General features: G+C 42.6%; 1 protein-coding gene across 1 annotated transcript in view; it reads right to left on the bottom strand.

Moving 5' to 3' along the window:
• The window catches only part of UBE3C (ubiquitin protein ligase E3C), a 135,582-nt gene that overhangs the window by 25,672 nt on the left and 86,374 nt on the right, over window positions 1–23,536 (bottom strand). The window contains exons 16-18 of the mRNA XM_055269810.1: window positions 22,236–22,333; window positions 20,034–20,166; window positions 14,238–14,485 (exon numbers count right to left, since the gene is read on the bottom strand). Coding sequence (XP_055125785.1) covers window positions 14,238–14,485; window positions 20,034–20,166; window positions 22,236–22,333 — 479 coding nt within the window. The remainder of the gene's footprint in view (window positions 1–14,237; window positions 14,486–20,033; window positions 20,167–22,235; window positions 22,334–23,536) is intronic.

Below are 23,536 nucleotides of genomic sequence, written 5' to 3'. Positions count from 1 at the left end.
CTCTGCCAGGTAAACCAAAGTATTATGTCTTTGTGTTTTTATTTCTGATTTGAGGACTAGTGATTACCCAATTAATTTTGAAAAGATAGCAAAAAAGGGTTTCTTAATGAGAGAATGAATAAAATGGCAACAGGCACATAGTCATCATCTCCTGATAATGTAAAGAAAGTTGTGTTGAAAAGTCACAGTTTGTTTAAAGTCAAGGATGGTTAATACTATTAACCTGGAACACTGATAAATGGCATCACTTCGAAATGAATGACGAGTTCAAAGCCAAGGGGAACATTCTGCATAAAACTACATGATTGATTCCAGGTGCTGAAGAAAAGCCCTCATTTGTACAGTGGACTTTAAAAGTAAACTGGAAGTGTAAATCATTTGATGTTCAATATATAAGGTCACTGTTTGCCATTTCTGCATTAGTAACAATAAACCAGTGAAACTAGTTAAATATATCAGAACTACTGAATTTTAAACAGAAATCTCACTGTGACTCATAAAATGTAAATGCATAGGTATAATTTTTTATATAAGGCAGGTTTAAACCTTCAGCGCATTTAATATACAAGCACTAATAAATGATGGCACTAAAAACTATGATTGCATCAGCTAAATGGATTATAAATTAAATTTCCATAATGTATGCAACTGAGATACAAATGTAAGCATAAATCAAGGTATTTTCTAAACACAGGTTAATTATACAACTTCAAAAACTGCCAAAATGCAAAATAATCCACTTAGCATTTTTCACATTGGCCTTCTCAGCCAGCTGTACCACACTTGTTCCTAGAAGCATATCAATAACTACTTGTCATGAAAAAAATAGCAATAGGTATATGGAAAAAACCTGTAACGAATTTTTCAACTGTCTGTCTTTTATGAATGTTTATAGCTAGAAATTGTGCCAAAATGATTTGAAATAAAAAGGATTAATTATAGTAGAAGCCTTTTAATATAAGTGAGTGCAGTCGCGACGCAATTAATGCAAATTGTGGCTCTATCAGGAGAATAAATGTGAACCACATCACAGGCCATTTCTGTTTGCCACCAAATAACTTCAGTAATTTAGTACATTAAGAATCAATAAAAAAAATAATGCTTTTCAAATGCATCTCTATCAATCTTTAGGCAGCTCTAAAGTGAACATTTATAACTTAATCTAAAAACTATATAAGAGATGATGTCTTGCTTTAAAGCCATCCTAACTGAGCAAGCAGATAATAATTTTAATTATTTCAAATCATACTAACCACATAATTTAAAAAACAAAAAAGAAACGTAAAATAAGAATGTATACTAATAGCAACATGCTATTTAATAATTGTGCTTCAGAATTAGTAAGTTGGAATTGAAAAACGAAGTCCCTTCAGTCACTGGGACCAAGGGCTTGTGTAACTAACTCCAAGCTCCTAGGGGGCAGGAGATATACCTCATCTTTCTTTCTTTTTTTTTTTGAGACAGAGTTTCGCTCTATCGCCCAGGCTGGAGTGCAATGAATGGCACGATCTCAGCTTACTGCAACCTCCACCTCTTGGGTTCAAGTGATTCTCCTGCCTCAGCCTCCTGAGCAGCTGGGATTATAAGCACGCACACCATGCCTGGCAAATTTTTGTATTTTTAGTAGATACAGGGTTTCCCCATGTTGGCCAGGATTGTCTTGAACTCCTGACCTGGTGATCACCCGCCTCGGCCTCCCAAAGTGCTGGGATTACAGGTGTGAGCCACTGCACCCGGCAACATACCTCATCTTTAATGCAAGAGTCCAAATACAACATACGGTGCCCATTCATGTAACAAACATTTATTAAGTGCCAACTATATGTCAGGGACCACATTACATACTGGAATTCTGCATTCATGAATCTGTTTGCAAAAAAACCCTTTCATTCTTGTGTTAAGAGTTTTCAGATTGTGGGTTTCAGATTATGTATACGTCAACACCCATTTCAAGTCCTAGATCTTCACAATCCTATTCCAGAGAGCTTTCTACACCGTCAACTCCTCCAACACTTGGTCTATACAGCTACCCTGGCACTAAAAAATCCGTGTTGTCCCAGTGTTCCGTGCGCCTCACATGCAGGAACAGCAGCAGGAGGACACCAAGCTCCGTGAGAGGGGCCAGGCCGTGGGCCTCACTCTAATACTCCACTGGCGGGTGTCCTAAAGCCAATCTCTAAACGTGAGCTGAAGTGAACTCACTCCTGATTCAGCAGATGTCTACCATGGATAACTGAGCAGAGCCCACTAGTTGTTACTCAGAGAAAAAGAGCAACTCTGCCTTGCAAATCCTGAACCACACCAGGACATGGGTGCTGCACTCTTACTTCTCTACAGAGGCTGCCCAAATCCCTAGCACGCAGAGCTGCCCAGGCCTCACAGTGCTCGTACTTTTTCTTCCTTGAGACCCTGGCACTCCATAAAGACAAGGAAAGCCTGCACAGATTGCCCTTCTCGTCTCCAACTCTCCTTTCACTTCAGAAGCCCTGCAGGGTACAGGGGATGGGGGATAGGGGCCGTGGGGGAGACGTGCACGTCTCCTGTCCAATTTTCCTCATAGTGGCTTCCAGTGATCGAGACACAGTATGATATATTTTGAGCAGCTTAGAGTTGACTCTTCCCTTTTTTTTGAGATGGAGTTTCCCTCTTTTGCCCAGGCTGGAGTGCAGTGGCACCATCTCGGCTCATCACAATCTCCGCCTTCCAGTTTCAAGCGATTCTCCTGCCTCAGCTTCCCAAGTAGCTGGAATTAGAGGCAACCACCACCACGCCCAGCTTATTTTTGTATTTTGAGTAGAGAGGGGGTTTCACCATGTTGGTCATGCTGGTCTCGAACTCCTGACCTCGTGATTCGCCCGCCTCAGCCTCCCAAAGTGCTGGGATTACAGGCTTAAGCCACCAGACCTGGCTCGACCCTTCCTTTTTTTCCTCGACTTCTAGTTCTATGGCTTCCAGGTTCAGGCTCCAAAACAGAGAAACCCCTGACCCTGCTCACCAAAATATTTCTAGAAGATAAAAAACATCTTCATGAACAAGGTAGCAAACCCATATTCCCACTTCTACTGACAAGAAGCAAACATCTGAGCATCTGAGGACAGTTTTACACTCCTGCTTCTGAAAGACAGTAGGAATTAAAAAAAAAAAAAACTCAGGCCCAGTCTCAAGGTACCCCACATAATCAAGAACTATTTTCAACAATTAGAAGAAAACATCTTTCAAGTTTCAAAATCCTACTTTCGCCATATAGGAGAATAAAATATCAGACTAGAAATCTGTCAAGCCACCTCTTCAGAAATTTGAGGATACTGATGCCTTCGATGATAAGATTTCGTTACTATCGGGTACTATGTCACCCTAACAAGAGCTGATGCTCTAATCGCTATATTCCTTCCAGCTTTAGAACGATAGCACCCATGAACTCCGATTTATGACTGCTTTCTCTGACTTCTGTGACACTGGCTCTCTCAGTCACCACGTTACCTACCGCATGATTCCCCTTTAACAGCTTTACTGGGATATCACCCACATAACTTGCATTCAAAGGTTTTATTATATTCATAAAGTGGAACGACCATCACCACAATCAATTTCTGAAGATTTTCATTATTCTAAAAAGAAACTCCACATCCCTTAGCTGCCACTCCTGGTTCCTGCCAGCCCTGGCGATCATTCATCCACCTTCTGTCTCTTTAGATTTTCCTGTTTTGGACATTTCATATAAATGGAATCATGTCTTTGGTGATTTCTGCATCTGCGCTCTTTCACCGAGCAGAACATTCTCAAGGCACATCCACGTGTGCCATGTATCAGTGCTTTACCCCTTTTTACGGCCCAGTAACATTCCACTGTATGGATGAACCGTGTTCTGTTTACCCATTTGTCAGCTGATGGGCCTTTGAGTCATTTCCATCTTTAGCTATTATGAATAATGCTGTTCTGAGAATTTGTGTGCAAGTTTTTTGTGTAAACATATGTTTGCTGGGTCCAAAGGTAACTAACCTTTTGAGGAACTGCTAAACTTTTCCAAAGTGGCTGCACTGTTTTACATTCCCATTGGCAATGCATGAGGACTGATTCCTCCACGTCCTCACCAACCCTGCGATTCCTGGTTTGATTCCCACCGTACTCAAGGGTGTGCGCGGCAGCCTGTGGCTGTGCTTTGCCCTTCCTTGATGACTAGTGATGCTGGCCATCTTTGCATGAGCTAATGGCCCATTTGCTTGCTGCCAGTCCCTGGAGAGATGTCCAATTGGATCCTTCGCCCATTTTTATCATGGAGTCCTTCATATATATGCCGCAAGTATCTTCTTTCAGTGTGTTGTATTTTCAGTTTCTTGATGGTGTCTTTTGAAGCACAAACGTTTTTAAGTCCAGTTCATTTTTCCTTTTGTTGTTTGTGCTCCTGGTCTCATAGCTAAGACAGGACTTTTTCCTGACTATGCTGCGACACTCAGCAGTCCATTTTCCCACATTCCCTGCAGCGCTCTGTGTTCCTCAGAGCACTCTGCGTGAGTAGCTGTGGTCTCTTTTGCACCCCTGAACCACTGGGCACAGAAGGGAGGTAGGCCCCCTGTGCTCCTTACTGCCACTTCCAGACCATCCTTCTTCCCTTCCCTCCCCCTAAAATCCCTGGCTTTCAATCTCATGCACTGGGCTTGAGCATCCATTACCTCTCCCGTGTTCAGTCACTGCCCCCTAATTAAAGATTTTAGCTCCTGAGAGTCCAACGCACTCTGATAATTTTTGGTGACATCTGTGGCCCACAGTTGACTGTCATTCTACCATCCTGGCTGTCCCTCAACTCCACCTTAGCTACCAATTCCTTCAGCTCTGTCCTCCAAGTGGCATTACTGGTAACTAGGCCTCTCTGATCTTAGCTTTAACCACCCCTACACTGACTCCCTGAAGGACCTCGACTCCACAGGTCTCCTCTCCCGTCCAGCTTCCCTTGCCCTCAAATCTCCATCCATGGATTAATTTCCTCTCTGAACAGCCTAGATTCAAAGGTAGGCTCTTGTAACCACTCTGAACTTACAACCAATTCACCCTTTATTATAGTCACTTGGCAAAAAACCCCACCCCTGGTTAAATCTGACTCTACATCCTAGTCAGACCCACACAGCTGTTTACGGGTGTAGAAAAACAAGTAATCCACATGGCTGGTCTCACTTCACTTAATGATATTAACGTCAAGTGAGCCCTACACTAACTGGCAATCCTATTATATTTCCATAATCCAGTAATTCTCAAATTTTAGCGTGCATCAGACTCACACTTATTAATTTAAACCTATTCATAGCTTGCTGGTTGGGTGCTGTGGCTCACACCCATAATCCCAGCACTTTGGGAGGCTGAGGCGGGCAGATCACTTGAGGCCAGGAATTCGAGACCAGCCTGGCTAACATGGCGAAACCCCATCTCTACAAAAAATACAAAAATTAGCTGGGCGTGGTGGTGGGTGTCCGTAGTCCCAGTTACTTGGGAGGCTGAGGCACAAGAATTGCTTGGGAGGCAGAGGTTGCAGTGAGCCATGCCAAGAGCAAGACTCTGTCTCAAAAACCCCCCCAAACCAAAAACCAAAACAGACAGCTTGCTGAGCCCTAGCCCTAGAGTTCCAGATTCAGAAGGTCTGGGGTGGAGCCCAAGAATTGGCATTTCTAACAGGTCCCCAGGTGATGCAGATGTGGCTGGTCTGGGAACATTGCTCTTCCCATCCTTGCCCTCTGCTGCATCACTCAGAAAGCAGCAACAGTGGGACACAGTCAGAATGAGCTCCTGCTCCCCAGCTCATGCAGCTGCACCCACAGTGTTCCTCTCCCCCTTCTTGGACACAGCCTGTGGCGCCCCCTGCTTCAGCACTAGACCCCACACCCTCACTTTGCATGGTGCAGTTCCTCTCTCCCTCAGCAATTCCAATGACTTATTTCCAGCAGCAAATACACATGCTGTTATTTCTCCCATCTTTAGAACACTGCTTTCCTAGTCCCATATCCCTTAAGTGGCTGCTCAAGTTTTCTTGATAACCAGTCCCCCAATTCTTTTCCAATCCTTCCTCTTGTAACTGCTCTGAAGTCTACTGCTGCAGAGTGCCCTAATCACAACCCTGTGGCTCCATTCATTTTTACCCAGTGAACACACTTATGGAAAAGCACTTAGTCCACAGCGCAGAAAATGCCTAGCACCTTGGAAGCCCCCTGTGCCCCCTTCCAGTGTTACCCTCCCAGGAGCTTCAGGATCCTGCCTTCCAAAAACTGCAAGGAGCTTTGCTTGTTTCTGAACTTCCATAAATGAAATCTGACAAAATGTACTTTTGTGTGTCTGGATTCTTCAACTCAACGTTAGGTCTGTGCCGTTCACTCATACCATTTTGAGTAGCTGTAGTTTGTTCATTCAGTAAGTCTTGTGAATATCCTACAACTTATTTATTATCATTATGCTTTCGAAGGACATTTGCGTAGTTTCCAGTTTAGGGGCTATACAGTGTTGCTATAAACATTCTTTCACATGTATCCTAATGAATTTGTACACATTTCTGTTGTGATATGATGTGGGTATTTTCAGCTTTAATATGATACTTTAGGAAGACAATCCTGACATTCTTTTCAACCCATCTGCTGAGGTTTTTGCCTTCACCACGCCACAGAAATCACTTGTCCACAGTGCTAAATGACACGGCCACTTCTCAGTGCTAAACCTTACTTGGTCTAACAGTACTATCACACAATACCCACCTTTGTCTTCCTTTCAAACACCGTCTTTATTTGGCACCTGAAATCCCACTCTTTTGGTTTTCTCCCTTCCTTTCCAGCTTCATCTCCTGAACTTCTATTAGTCAATTCTCCACTCTCTGGACTCTAAACCTTGGAGAGCTCTGGGGCTCAGTTCTTCATCTCTTCTCTTCTCTAGTGACACCTATACCCTGGGTGATCTAATTCAGGCTCATGACCTTAAGGACCCTGGGAATGCTGATGGCTCAGCCCAGATATTGCCTCTAACCTGAGGCCCCTATCCTCAACTGCCCCTCACTAAGCCTCCATAAGAATGTCTCCCTCCCCACACCTGCTCCTGCCCGGACCTTCCCCAGCTTAGTCAACATGACCTCCATCCTTCTAGTTCTCAGAACAGAACCCAGGTGGTCCCCTTACCTTCTCCTGTCCTCGCACATCCCAACATCTGATTCATCAGCAAATCTCCTTGAATATGATGACTTCTTACCAGCACTACCACCAGGACACAGGCAGCAGCATCACTCCACCTGAACGATGTGACACTCCATCCGGTCTCCCGGCTTGAGTGCTTGACCAATGCTAGCTACTTGTACCAAAGCCGAGGAGGACTCCAGAGCGTGACCTCCACCACTTTACTTACTGCTGCTTCTCAAAGCTGATTTTAAGTTTAGAAACAATAAAATTAACACCATATACCTTCATTTGGCTTTTATTTCATAAAGTTACATTTGCTAAATCTAAATGAATATTTAAATGTTTAAAAGGATTTACATGGGCCCTATTTTATTATTATTTTGAGACAAAGTCTCTGTCACCAAGGCTGGAGTGTGGTGGTGCCATCACGGCTCACTGCAGCCTCTACATTCCAGGCTCAAGCAATCCTCCCACCTCAGCCTCCCAAGTAGCTGGGACTACAGACACACACCACCATGCCTGGCTACTTTTTTTTTTTTTAGTGGTAGAGACCAGGTCTCCCTATGTATGCCTATGCTGGTCTTGAACACCTGGGCTTAAGTGATCTTCCCACCTTGGCCTCCCAAAGTGCTGGGATTACAGGTATGAGCTACTGCACCCAACGCTATTTTTTAGATTATTTGTTGTCTTTATTGCACAAATAAGAGCCAAAGATAAACAGCAGACTTTAAGTGGGGCCAGCAAGAGTGTGTGCTTCTAATCTTCGTGGTGACAAATTAACGTGGCCCAGAAAAGACAGAATGGTCTTGATACCATACTGATCCATCCTTCTCATGAATTTCAGGTGTTTAACTATTGCTTGGGAGTGATGAGAAAAATAAACAAGAAGGAATAACTCAACAGTAAGCAAGACCTACTTAATCCAAGGGCAGAAAGAATCTACCTTGTGGTGCTAAACATACAGTGAGAAATCTTTTTTTTTTTTTTTTTTTTGAGACAGAGTCTCGCTCTGTCACCCAGGCTGGAGTGCGGTGGCGTGATCTCGCCTCACTGCAAGCTCCGCCTTCCAGGTTCGTGCCATTCTCCTGCCTCAGCCTCCTGAGTAGCTGAGACTACAGGCGCCTGCCACCACGCCCAGCTAACTTTTTGTATTTTTAGTAGAGATGGGGTTTCACTGTGTTAGCCAGGATGGTCTCGATCTCCTGACCTCGTGATCCGCCTGCCTCGGCCTCCCAAAGTGTTGGGATTACAGGCGTGAGCCACTGCACCTGGCCGAGAAATCTTATTTAGGTGCAGCAATCAACTGAATTCAGGAATACATCTTCCATTTTTACTGTAGAATCTAAACCATTTGTATTTCATGGTTAATTCTGAAGAAATAAACTTACATAGAAAACTGTCTTGCCGGGTGCGCTGGCTAACACCTTTAATGCCAGCACTTTGGGAGGCTGAGGCGGGCGGATCACCTGAGGTCAGGAGTTCCAGACCAGCCTGGCCAACATGGTAAAACCCCATCTCTACTAAAAATACAAAAATTAGCCGGGCATGGTGGTGGATACCTGTAACCCCAGCTACTCGGGAGGCTGAGGCAGGAGAATCGCTTGAACCCGGGAGGCGGAGGTTGCAGTGAGCCAAGATCGCACCACTGCACTCCAGCCTGGGCAACAGAGTGAGACTCCATCTCAAAAAAAGAAAAAAAAAAAAAAAAGAGTTTAGGGTTCAAAACAAGGTATTATACAAGAGAAGCTCTGCCCCTTTAAGGACTACGGCAACCAAAATGACTAGTATTCACCTCAATTTAGATGTTTAAAGCCTCAGCAACTTCAGTGAGCATTTTAAAAAAGGATGCTAATGATGGAGAAAAAGAAATTTCCAACTTTTGAAAATCTCAAGATAAACTGTTAAGTGCCCATAGTACACTACAGAATACATTAAATGCACACTGAATTCTACTGCAATAAAAAATTATAAACCACGCTGAAGTTATACAATCTAATTAAAATGTTCAAATATATAATCAAGATCATATCAAATAATCTGACTTATAGGCATGCCATTCCAATTAAATCAATATTCTAAAGCCAGAAAAAAAGCCATTTTCAAATAGAATTCAAATATGATAAAGGATTAACCTCAATAAATATTCTGAACTTAATTGGCTTAAATGGACCTAGGTGCTTCTATCTGTAAAAAAAAAGTTCAAGATGACATTACCACATCCTTGGGCTGTTTATTTATTCCCTGTCTGCAGCCTGATTTACAGGCGATAAAATGCAATCATGACCCACACCAGAAGCAAGAATCATTTGCTAATGGAACTTTTAATTGAGAAGTGACCAGTGACATGAGGTAATTCTTCCTCTGTAGGATCACTCTTGAAGACCTCTTTGCACTTTATCACAGTAAACAATCACTAACATATGCATTAAAGAAAATTTAAATACATTATGACCCAATAAATATCATAATCAATCAATATACAATTTTCTTCTTTTAAAGATGTAATGTTCAGGTACCACACTCTTAGGTGTTGTACTATTACACTTACTTAGATCTGAGCAATGTTTAGTATGTTAGTACAAAGTTTAACTTTGTAATCAGATGGTTATATGTTTTGGAAGTTAGTAACCCCTTAGGAATTTCCACGCAGAGAGTAATGTAAAGAAAGTCTTAAATATGTGAAACTAAGTTAACTACCATCCTCAAATAACTATAGTTTTGTTATCGGTCTAAACTTTATTATTTTAAACAGCCTTAATGAGATATAACTTACATAAACTTCATTTGTGGGAGAAAGGTTTAAAATCACAAATTCTCTTTCCTGGGTCTTCTGTAAATATACACATAATCCAAAGTACAGTACTGTACAATGACATCATCTTCAGAATAATTTCAATTATAAGCAATATGTCAATAAACAGAGGAGAAATGAGTTTATCTTCACCAGACTTACGTAACTATTAGCTTCTACATTAATCAAGACTGGATGATTTATACATTCAGGAAGAAAAAGTAATATATAATCTTAAGATTTAATTCATGCAGATAAAATTATTGCTCTATCTTCTGTAACCGTATTGTGTGAAAACCACCAAGTTTAGAGTATTTCAGGTTAGTCTAGCAAAACACTCACCTTTATTTTCACACATATATTATTAAGTTAGAAGGTTCTGGGGCTCACTTTAACAGAAAGAACCATGGGATTTCATTGTAAAGATTTTCTTTTTTTTTTTTATTTGAGACAGAGTTTTGCTCTTGTTGCCAGGCTGGAGTGCAATGGTGCGATCTTGGCTCACCACAACCTCTGCCTCCCAGGTTCAAGCGATTATCCTGCCTCAGCCTCCCGAGTAGCTGGGATTAAAGGCATGCGCCACCACGCCCAGCTAATTTTGTATTTTTAGTAGAGACGGGGTTTTCCATGTTGGTCAGGCTGGTCTCGAGCTCCCAACCTCAGGTGATCCGCCCACCTAGGCCTCCCAAAGTGCTGGGATTACAGGTGTGATCCACCATGTCTGGCCCATTGTAAAGATTTTCATACAATGAATTATGAAATGTACATCCTCCAGGGGACGCTGAAACTGAGAAGTAGGCTGTGTGACCATCAACAGAGAGAGATGCTATCTGAAAACTGACACCAAAGCCAGCTCACAAATCAACATCAAATCAACACCTGAAATCTGCCACCTGAAATATGGTGGGCCTGAAGATGATGATGTAACACATACCGTTACGGTAGTGAAGTCATGCTGGAGCCCTTTCTCAAACCTGAGAGCACTTAAAATCACTGGGAGTCTGAACAAAGAAATAACTGGGGCTACCACAATGCATTTCAAAGAGACACAAATAAAGGGGGATTATTCTATATCCAGGATAGGCTGATTCCTTCCCACTACCCCTGCTTAACACGGCTGCGGTTCTACTCCTATATGCTATTAATAAATACGCACACATCCCATACTGCAAAGTTACAGTAATCAAGGCCATATTGCATAAGGGCAGACCCAGAGTGTTACGTGTATGGTCAACTAATTTTCAACAAGGGTGCCAAGAACATGAGGATGCCTAACTTATACAATCTACAAAAATTAACTCAAAAAGGATCAAAGACCAAAATGTAAGCTAAAACTACAAAACTGTCAGAAGAACATACAGGTGTAAATCTTTGTGATTTTAGGTCAGGGAATGGATAAGACACCAAAAACAAGCAATAAAAGAAAAAAACACAACTAGACTTCAAAATTAAAAATGTTCATTCTTCAAAGGAAATCATCATGAAAGTGAAGAGACAACCCAGAGAAGGAAGAAAATACTTGCAAATCATTTATCTGACAATGTTTCAGCTTTCTCAGAGAATATAAATTTTATAACTCATTGCATTTCAGAGACTTAATAATAAAAGACAATCCAATAAAAAAATAGGCAATGGACTTGAATAGACATTTCTCAACAGAAGTCATGGAGCACATGAAAAGATGGTCAACATTATTAGTCACCAGGGAAATTAAAACCACAATGAGATACCAATTCCCACCCACTAGAATGGCTGTAATGAAAAAGACAACACTAAGTAAGTGCTGACAAGGATGTGGAGTCACTGAAACCTTCACAAATTGTTGGTGGGATTGTAAAAGGTTGCAGACACTTTGACGTGGAGTACTGTACGACCTAACACTTCCATGTCTAGGTATATGCCCAAGAAAAATGAAAAACCTATGTCCAAATAACAGCTTGTATACAAATGTTTGCAGTAGCATTATTCATAAGAGCTAAAAGGTGGAAACAATGCAAATTCCCAACGCAAATGCACCACTGCACTCCAGCCTGGGATGAATAAGTAAACAAAATGCGGTGACTGGGTGTAGCGGCTCACACCTGTAATTCTAGCCTTTTGAGAGGTTGAGGCAGGAGGATTGCTTGACACCAGGAGTTCAAGACCAGCCTGGGCAACACGGCGAGACCCTGCCTCTACAATAAAATGAAATAATTAGCCAGGTGTGGTAGCAAGCAACTGTGGTCCCAGCTACTCGGGAGGCTGAAAGCAGGACTGCGTAAGCGCAGGACTAAGCCGTGTTTGTAGCAGTGCACTCCAGCCTAGGTGGCAGAGAAAGACCTGTTTCAAAATGAACAAAACAAACCCCAAAGTGTGGTATATCCATACAATGAAATAAGATTTGGCCCTTAAAATGAGTGAAGCTCTGACATACTAGGACATGAATGAAACCTGACAATATGCTCAAAGAAGCCAATCACAAAAGGTCACACATTTATAGTTGATCTAACAAATGATCCCACTTACATGAAATGTCCAAAAAAAAAAATTCATACAGACTGAAAGTAGACTAGTGGTTGGCCAGGGCTGGGGGAGGAAGCGCAGGATAGGGAATAACTACATAGGGTTTCCTTTTTGGGATGAGGACATTGCTTCCAAGTTAGATATTGGTGATGGTCAGACAACACAGTGAATATATTAAAAACCACTGAACTTTAAAAGGTTCAATTTTCCATAATGTGAGTTATATTTTAATAAAACTGTCATGTAAAAGAAGTCATAAAAGCACCATCTGTTTTGCAGGCACTGATTTTCAATTAACCTGCTTCTCAAAACAGGCAATTCCGTGCACTATGCTTCTCGGAGAACAGAACCACCAATGAGATAAAGAAATTTTATTACAAAGTGGAAAATGATTATAGCTCTGATTAATTCTTACAGAAACTAATCACAGTAGCAACATTAATTTCTAATTTATTTAAGAATGCTAATAACAGGCCAGGTGCAGTGGCTCACGCTTGTAATCCCAGCACTTTCAGAGGATGAGGCAGGTGGACCACTTGAGGTCAGGAGTTAAAGACCATCCTGGACAACATGGTGGAAACCCCCGTCTCTACTAAAAAGGCAAAAATTAGCTGGGCGTGGTGGTGCACACCTGTAGTTCAGAAGGCTGATGCAGGACAATCCCTTGAACCTGAGAGGTGGAGTCTGCAGTGAGCAGAGATGGCACCACAGCAGTCCAGCCTGGGCAACAGAGCGAGGAGAGACTCCGTCTCAAACAAACAAACAAACAAACTAGCTAATAACAATTCCTGAATACTCAACTTTATAAATGTCACTCTAACAGGTAGAGCTGTGTCCCCCCAAAAGACAAATTCAAATCCTAATCTGTGAATACAACCTTCTTTGGAAATGAGGTATTTGCAGATAATCAAATTAAGATGAAGTTACACTGGATCAGGGCAGGCCCCAATACAATGACAGGTGTCCTTATTAAAAAAAAAATAAGGCAATGTTGGACACAGACACTCAGGGAGAAGTCCACAGAGGCAGAGATCAAAATGATGAATCTACAAGCCAAAAAAGGTCAAGGGCTACTGGCAAAACCAGAAGAATGGATTCTTCTAGAGCCTCTAAAAAGGAATCTACACTGCTGCTGACACCCTGAGTTTGGACTTCTGGCCTCCAGAACTGTCAAATAATAAATTTCAGTTTTTCTAAGTCTCCCTCCCCCCACAAAGCGTGTGGTAATTTGTTGCAGCAGTCCTAGGAAACTAATAGTTACTAGGCAGTAACTTACTGTCTTAGTCCGTTTTGACTGCTTGTAACAGAAGACCTGAAACTGAGTAATTAATAAAAACTGAAATCCATTTCTTACAGCTGGAAGGCCATGAGCCTACGGTCCAGAGGCAGCCCCTGCTGAGGCCTTCTCATTAGTGGGGACTCTGCAGAGTCAGGAGGCGGCACAGGGCATCACGAGGCTAGGGGCTCCCTCCTGTAAAAAGTCACCAGGGCCCTTCCCACAATAAACCACTCATCCACTCATGACGGCCGAGCTCGCACGATCTACTCACCTCTTAAAGATCCCACCTCTCAATACTGGCACACTGGTGATCAAATTTCGACATGAGTTTGGAGGGGACATTCAAACCATAGCACCTACTTACAACCATACAAATTTGTTTCGTGCAGTGCTTTTGTAACATTTAGCATCCAAATTTAAAACAAACAGTATTTTATGGTAAACTTAGATAACAACCACACATAAACATAAAATGTCAACATCTTTTGGTCCGAGGTCTATTTTTATACGAAGGTTACTTTACCTTTCCAAGCATTCTGCCTAGGAAGTAGTAATGTCTGGCAAAAGAATCTCCCACAAGCATCTGAGCAGCCGGGTTGGGGTACAGAAGCCCTTCATTAGTAGTCTTAAAGAACCCCTGGTTGGGGTTAAATCCTGACTTCAGTAGTTCATTTAAAAACTCTCTGAAAATACCACCACCATCAATGCCAGCTTCATCCAGGCCATGGGCATTGAGCAAGTGCACACGGATCCGCTTTTTCAAATCAGGCTCTGTTCAAAAAAAATGGGAGGGTAAGGAGGAAAGATGTTACAAGAAAGCAGTAACATCAACTGGCCTTACAGTAAGGCTTAAGGAAGGGGTGTGAGGATCTTAAGGACATTTTAACATAGGACTCAAAACAGCAATGATATTATCATTATTTTTTGAGACAGAGTCTTGCTCCGTCACCCAGGCTGGAGTGCAGTGGCACGATCTCAGCTCACTGCAACCTCCGCCTCCACAAACTCTCAGGGAATTGGTCCTCCAGAATCTACAGCAAGCTTGTCCTCAACCTGCAGCCCACAGGCAAATGTGGCTCGGGATGGCTTTGAATGTGGCCCAATACAAATACCTAAATTCTTAAAACATTAGGAGTTGTTTTTTTTTTTGAGATGGGGTCTCCCTGTCATCCAGGCTGGAGTGCAGTGGTGCCATCTCAGCTCACTGCAACCTCTGCCTCCCGGGTTCAAGTGATTCTTCTGCCTCAGCTTCCCAAGTAGCTGAGACTACAGGCATGTGCCACCATGCCTGACTAATTTTTCTATTTTTAGTAGAGATGGGGTTTCACCATATTGGCCAGGCTGGTCTCGAACTCCTGACCTCGTGATCCGCCTGCCTCAGCTTCCCAAAGTGCTGGGATTACAGGTGTGAGCCACCGTGTCCGACATGTAATTTTTTTTTTTTTTTTTTTTAAAGCTTATTAGCTATCGTTAGTGTATTTTGTGTGTGGCCCAAGATAATTATTCCTCTTCCAATGTGGTTCAGGGAAGCCAAAGGATTGGACAACCCTGATCTACATGATCTTTTAAAAGCTGTATTTGGCTGAAAAGGGGGGAAAATTACTGGTTGTCTAATTTGCTACAAAGAGTAAATTAAGGCCAGGTGCAGTGGCTCATGTCTGTAATCCCAGCACTTTGGGAGGCTGAGGTGGGTGGATCGCCTTGAGGTCAGGAGTTCGAGACCAGCCTGGCCAACATGGTGAAACCCCATCTCTACTAAAAATACAAAAACTAGCCGGGCATGGTGGCACATGTCTGTAATCCCAGCTACTTGGGTGGCTGAGGCTGGAGAATCACTTGAACCTGGGAGAGAGAGGTTGCAGTAAGCCAAGATCGTGCCACTGCACCCCAACCTGCGTTGACAGTCTCAAAAAAAGAAAAGTAAATTAAAACATTGTCTTTGGCCACAGAGGCTAACTTCTGTAATCCCAGCACTTTGGGAAGCCAAGGCAGAAGGACTGCCTGAGGCCAGGAGTCCAAGATCAGCCTGGGCAACACTAGCAAGACCCTGTCTCTACAAAATATAAGAAAAGCTGGGCATGGTGGTGTGTGCCTATAATCCCAGCTACTCAAGAGGATCACTTGAGCCCAGGAGTTTGAGGCTCCAGTGAGCTATGACTGCACCACTGCACTCCAGCCTGGATGAAAGTGAGACCCCCATCTCTAAAATAAAAATTTAAAAACCCCAAAAACAGGCCGGGTGCAGTGGCACATGCCTGTAATCCCAGCACTTTGGGAGGCCAAGGCAGGTGGGTCACCTGAGGTCAGGAGTCTGAGACCAGCCTGACTAACATGGTGAAACCCCATCTCTACTAAATACAAAAAAAAATTAGCTGGGCGTGGTGGTGCATTGCCTGTAATCCCAGCTACTCAGGAGGCTGAGGCAGGAGAATCGCTTGAACCCAGGAGGTGGAGGTTGCAGTGAGTCAAGATCGCGCCATTGCACTCCAGCCTGGGCAACAAGAGAGAAGTTCCGTTTCAAAAAACAAACAAACACCCAAAACCAAAAAAAACACAAGGTGGACCAAGTTAAGATGTGCTCTGATAAACAGGCTGAATCAGAGAACACCTTTGGGGAAGTAAGTGAAATGTCCTTCATCTTTCCCTAAGAATGTTCTACAGGTGCTTTGCAGAAAAGATGGGGGAAGGAAAGGGAATGAGAGTTGGGGGCAGGCTGCTGCATGAAGTCAGGGGAAAGCAACCGCACGTAGTGTACACTCGACACTTTCACAGGCCCCATGCGCTGCTGCCCTCTGTCGGCTTTGGTGCATAGTCACCCAAACATATCTGCCCTGGAGCATCTCAAGGGACATGTAACCTCTAGAAGCATTCTGGAAAAGGGGTTTAGCAGAATGTTTGATAGAGCCTCCAGGCAGTCTCCTCAAAACCCTGTCTATCCCTACATTGCTATGTACACGTGTCAGTAATTTTGAAGTTACAGTACCTGGAGTGTAAATAGTCTATGATATGTGTCAAACAGGGCAAATACAATTTACTGGACTGTCTGAGGCTTACAGCCACCACACAGAAATACTAAGTTCCCATTCACTGAGCAGTGGTCGCTGACTGAATGGACAAGATGGGGCCAACTCTGCACAGCAGCAGGGATGCAGTGCTGCCCTGCCGTGCCTGCCACCTCTGGGTCAGTGTCCGTGTCATCCTTGGGAATCAGGTAAACACATAGAAGCCATTTGGCTCCAGCTTGCTATCCTGCTTCTGGAAGAAATTTCCTCTGCTTCAGGAAGAAATGGTAATTCTGCCCATTAAATGAAATAAAAGTAACCAACCAACAAAAGCAGACAATTGAGGCTCTCCAGAACTGACGACAGCAGAGCGCAGAGCCAGCTGTGCCTCACTCTCACCCAAGAGTCAACGACAGTGTGAGCTCCAGGCCCCAAGGGAACTATGTTACCCACTTTACAATTCTTACAGCAATCCCATGAGGGAACGTTGACAGTTTCTCCCAATATTCCACACTGCAACAAGGTAGTGCAGTGCAGGCAGGGGGTGCGTGGGCATCCCTGTGAGACCCCAGCCCATCTTTGCTCTCTGAGCACCAACTGCAGGAACAGCCATCAATCTCTGCATTCCACTCAGTCAACTTCTGGGTAACAGGGGCTAACATGCACACTTCAGAGAATCGTTCCGAGATAAGACAACGAGCATCGTAGAGCATGGATTCACTTCAATGACTAGATGATACGTGGAATAATCACATTAGTTGATTACATGTAAATTTTTAGTTAAAAATGCACCTCAAACCATTCTCTCACAAGTAAATTAATTATTCTGGGATGATATTTGACTTTACTAATTTGCCTAGCAAAACACCACATTTTAACACATGGCTTGATCATTCTTATAGTATTTGATTTGAGAACATTTATAAAGATTTTAAGCATTACAGTATAAACATTATGAGAAGATTCTTCCAAATCTTTTAACTTCAATGCAATTATTAGCATGCCCTTAGGGAAGTGGGGTGTGATCAGTTTTTTAACAATTTTTAAAGCTTAAGGATTCATTAGGAAATTTGAGGCTTATTATAATTGGACAGTAACATCAAAAAATCATCTACAGGGAGCTTTTTTGTTTTTGTTTTCCTGAGACGAAGTCTCACTCTGTTACCAGGCTGGAGTGCAGGGGTGCGATTTTGGCTCACTGCAACCTCTGCCTCCTGGGTTCACGCCATTCTCCTGCCTCAGCCTCCTGAGTAGCTGGGACTACAGGTGCCTACCACCACGCCCAGCTATTTTTTTTTGTATTTTTAGTAGAGACAGGGTTGCACCATGCTGGCCAGGCTGGTCTCGTTCTCCTGACCTCATGATCTGTCTGCCTCGGCCTCCCAAAGTGCTGGGATTACAGGTGTGAGCCACTGCGCCCCGCCCAGGGAGTAGTTTTAAAGTTAATTTTAAATTGCTGGTAAATGAGAAACACATTCTACTCTGGCTAAAGAGCTTACAGCTCCCTACTTGCAAGTACCCCCAACCACAGCACCTGTGCCCTCGGAGTTTCCCCTCACCCACAAACTCAGCTCCTCCCCTACAGGTGCTGCTCCAGAACTGCCTCTTGGAAGGCCCCTCAACGTTAAACATCGCACTCTTCTCTAAACACTACACGATCATTGGCAAACTCATTATTTTATCACATCTATTTTTTCCCCCCTGGGATTCAATCACAAATTGAACAAGCATCTACTGAGCACCAGCTGTGTACACCAAATAAACAATTCCATCCCAAGCTGTAAAGACCTCCAGGGTCAAGTGGGAGAGATGAACATGAAATCTGCTAATAAAAATACAACATAAGAACTATTAGAATTGATTTATAAGGTACTGTGGGACCCCAAAACATCTCTCAATTAGACGATTAGTTAGATTAGGAGTCAAAGTTAGGAGTCAAAGTACCTAGTCTCATCTCATTCACGCCAAATACACCGAAAACACAATCTGCTAGGCAAGAGAAACCTGGCCCTGTGGAGAGGTCACAGCCTGTACGCAGACCTGAGTTCACTCGGTCTCAGCTGATGACACTTGGCATCAGAGGGCCATGGCAAGGATTCAATGGCAACAGTAAATTGTGTAAAAAAATAAAAGCTTGAAATAGAGTAAGGAAACAACTGATGTCAGCTTTCCTCCACTGTTCCAACATTATGACAAAATTAGTTCTTTATGTAAGCAATAAAAATTATTAGAAATCAGGTTTCATTTCCTTAGAAGAAAATTAAGTTGCTTCCCTAGAGGAAAAGGCAATTGTCATTTCACATCGGACAACTCATCACCTTCCAAAAACCGGGTAAGATTATTTCATTTTTAATTTTAGATCCAGCCTAAGCTTCCATTTTAATCCCCTCGGCATTGACCAACATTGAATTAACGTATTATCATAAGCACAATATTTGGAAGTTAAAACTGCTAATATATTAGAGGTTAATAGCATACAAACTTTGAAGACTAAGTATCAAATATTAACATAAGACAAAACGTGCCAGTGAGTTCCAAATGCTATCCAAATTGCTGTTACAATATAATTCTCCTTTACTAATGGCAGTGTCATTGAAGCACACTTATCCTTTTACAAAGAAACTTGGATTGCAATGGCACTTATTTTAATATGTTTAATTTGGCTTACAATTTGTGATTTCATATATTTATACAAAAACGCAGAATGTAAATGGCTGCCATAGAGATTTTTAGAACAACAGCTTGCAAACTAAATTTTAGGGGCAGAAACGGGAGGTGGGGAAATGGTTACTTTCTTGCCCTATAAAAATAATTATTTTTTAAAGGCTTCTGTTGTAGTAACTGTCAATTTTAGAAATATTACTTGATAACATGTCTCCCAAATCTGACTTGCTACACTTTTTTTTGGAGACTGGGTCTGGCTCTATTGCCAAGGCCAGAGCAGTAGCACAATCAGGGTTCGACTGCAGCCTTGACCTCCCAGGCTCAAGCCATCCTCCCGCCTCAGCCTTTCGCAGAGTGGGGACAACAGGGGCACACTAACATACCCAGATAAGCTCACTTTTTTTGTTGTTGAGGCAGGGTCTCAGTATGTTGCCCAGGCTGGTCTCTAACTCCTGAGCGCAAGCAATCCTCTCACCACAGCCTCCCAAAGTGCTGGAATTATAGGTGTGAGCCGCCACGCCCAGCCTCACATTTCAGTTTTTAAGTCATTATGGAACAAGATGATGGACACTAATTTTTAAAGAACCACCATTTTCTAAAACAATTTCCTAGCCTCCACCTGCCAAATAATACACAGAGAGAATTATATATACCATTTTCTGGAGAAAGTTTGTCATAAGCATCTTCATAAATGTAATTTCTTCTTATTGTGACATTAATTCCATCCAGAAATGGACCATCTCCTTGAACTTCTTGCTTATCTGCATAAATCAGCCTCTGAAAGATCTGACAAACAAGGAAAGCTGTAAGGTTATTAGAAACAAAAGACCTGTTACAAGCTACCAAAGAATAAACTGCTAAATTTTATCTTTTGTATGTTCATAAATTCTGAAATAAATGCTAATAGTCAAAGTATCAAATCTTGATTTTTATCAATAAATGTATAGATACTATATAATGTATATCATATTTAAATATTTCTAATGTTGCTCCTTTGCCCAGTTTAAAATAAATTAAAAAATCCGGCCAGGCACAGTGGCTCATGCCTGTAATCCCAGCTACTTGGGAGGCTGAGGCACAAGAATCTCATGAACCTGGGAGGCAGAGGTTGCAGTGAGCCAAGACTGCGCCACTGCACTCAGGCCTGGGTGACAGAGTGAAACTCTGTCTCAAAAATAAAATAAATTAAAATTTAAATTTAAACCCCTTGCTATAGAATATTTTCATTTATAAATCCTTTATAAAAACTGAGGTAGTGAGGAAAGAATAGCTTTGTAAAAGCTGTATACTAACACTAGTAGAAATATCTCTATGACAAAATTTGAATAATTTTTTGATGTTAAAAATCCAGTAGAGGGAGCTCAGGAATTATGTGGGTCATTGAGTGAGTGAGTGAGAGAGAGAGAGTGCGTGTGTGTGTGTGTGTGTGTACGCACGCGCAGGGAGGGTTTAGTGAAGGGACATGAACAGCTTCAAAAGAAACTCTTTTGTTCACCATATAAACAGTGTACAGGCCTAAAAAATACACTCTTGAAGCCATGACTGGAGAACAGAACCAAGTAATCTTTAGAAATTGGTAAAAATAGTTGACAAATAAAAACAAAACATTTTAAAATTTGGAAACATATATAAACAAAGTTTTGTACATCAAAGACACTAGACAAGGAATTAAGATATTTGTCCATTTCTTTTTTTATAAAAAGTAAAGTGGCCGGGTGCGGTGGCTCACGCCTGTAATCTTAGCACTTTGGGAGGCTGGGGTGGGCAGATTACAAGGTCAGGAGATCGAGACCATCCTGGCTAACACGGTGAAACCCCGTCTCTACTAAAAATTCAAAAAATTAGCCAGGTATGGTGGCACGTGCCTGTAGTCCTAGCTACTTGGGAGGCTGAGGCAGGAGAATTGCTTGAATCCGGGAGGCGGAGGTTGCAGTGAGCCAAGATCGCGCCACTGCACTCCAGCCTGGGCGACAGAGGAGACTCCATCTCAAAAAAAAAAAAAAAAAAAAAAAGTAGTGTTTCCAGGCCAGGTGCAGTGGCTGATGCCTGTAATCCCAGCCCTTTAGCAGGTCAAGGTGAGATGGTGGCTTGCACCCAGGAGTTTGAGGCTACAGTGAGCTATAATCACAGCACTGCTTTCTAGCCCAAGTGACAGAGAGAGATCCTGTCTCAGAAAAATAAAAATAAAACAGCGTTTCTGATAAATAACTTAAACATGAACATACAGAAGCCTATCTTCACGAAAAATTTGCATTTTCAAAAACAACGCAAAACTTTTTCCTCCCTTTGAGATAGGTTCTGGCTTTGTTGCCCAGGCTGGAGTGTAGTGGCACGATCTTGGCTCACTGCAACTTCTGCCTCCTAGGCTCAAATGATCCTCCTACCTCAGCTTCCCGAGTAGCTGGGACTACAGGTACACGCCACCATGCCCAACTAACTTTTGTATTCTTTGTAGAGACAGGGTTTCGCTATGTTTCCCAGGCTGGTCTTAAACTCATGGGCTTGATCCGCCTGCCTCGGCCTCCCAAAGTGCTGGGATTACAGGCATGAGCCATGGTACCTGGCCAAACAATGCAAAATTTAATAGAGAAAAATGACGTTAGACCCTCATTATAAGAAATCTATAGTGTTACTGGCTTTCAACCAGTTGTAACTAAGAAAATACTTTCAGTTTGTAAAAAGAGGTATCTGGTTGGGTTTTATAAATCATTCTTAGCTATTTCAACCTAATGAGAAAAGTATGTTATGTAATCAGCCAGGCACTAGGCACCTTTAGAGATTTCTTTGGTGGGTGGGTGTTAATTTCTTAACCCTAATATGATACATAGTGACAATAAAGAAACCAAATCGCATACCTTTACTCGTTCCTCAAATGGAACCACAAAAGGCAACTCTGTCAGGACGGCAAGCTGTCTTTCCTCAGACACAGACAGCGGCGGGGACTCCAAACCCACTACAACACATTTTAAAACCTTAATTAGTTCACTTGTACTTTCCCTTGCATTCCCACTGACAATTCTTAAGGTGAAGGTTCTTGAAATCATCCTGATTAACTCATTTATCTAAATCCAGTTCCACGAACATATCCCCGCCTCAGGTAGACCCGTGAGCCACGCAGTGTAGGATCAGCACAGCAGCTCCCCAAATACATCCCTTGATCGAATATTAAAGATGTCCTAATCAAGAACTACACTTCCACTCCAGCTGTCTAGCATGTCTCAAGTGCACAGCTAGCCCTAGCACTGGCAGTGAGGCCCGAATGCAGCCAGATCCAGCAGTGGGAGGTGCCCTGGCCACCCCCGACCACCTTCGTGCCCTTTTCCTCCTACTATGGCAACAAAGTTCCTCCCAGACCAGGCTTGTGTGCATGAGATGGTGCCTGGGAGAAGGCTGTATACACAGTGGGCCCCAGGCAGTATTTCATGAATAAACACATATCCCATTCCTTTCCAACAGTAAATCATAACTTGGCCTCTTGAAACTCATTTCAAGGAACTGGGGATTGCAGCTTACGCCTGTAATCCCAGGCTGAGGCGAGAGCATCCCTTGAGCTCAGGAGTTTGAGAAACTGAGCAACACAGAGAGACCTTGCCTCTACAAAGACAATTTTTCAAAAAATTAGCTGGGCATGGTGGCACACGCCTATAGTCCCAGCTACTCAGGACGCTGAGTTGGGAGAACTGCCTGAGACTGCGGAGTTCAAGGCTGCAGTGAGCTGTGATTGCACCATTGCACTCTAGCCTGGTGACACAGTGAGACCCTGTCTCAAAAAAAAAAAGAAAAAAGAAAAAAAAGTAAAGTGTTAGGCGAAGGTATCTTAGACATCATTCAAAAGCACTATTAAAGAAAAAAATGGTAAATGGGATTCTATCAAAATTTAAAACTTCTCCTCCTTGAAAGACACTGCTAAGAAAAGAAAAAGACAAGCCACAGATTGGGACAAAATATTTGCAAATCACATATCTGATAAACTATATCCAGAATAGCTTTATAACTCTCAAAATTCAATAACTAAAAAACATGTTCATAGGCAGTGTGCAGTGGCTCATACCTGTAATCGTAGCACTTTGGGAGGCCAAGGTGGGAAGATCCCTTGAGCCCAGGAGTTAAAGGCCAGCCTGGACAACATATGGAGATTCCACCTCTACAAAAAAAT

This window comes from Symphalangus syndactylus, chromosome 6 (genome assembly GCF_028878055.3).
Source record: "Symphalangus syndactylus isolate Jambi chromosome 6, NHGRI_mSymSyn1-v2.1_pri, whole genome shotgun sequence".
Taxonomy (NCBI): domain Eukaryota; kingdom Metazoa; phylum Chordata; class Mammalia; order Primates; family Hylobatidae; genus Symphalangus; species Symphalangus syndactylus.
This window is presented reverse-complemented; position numbering and strand designations above follow the sequence as displayed.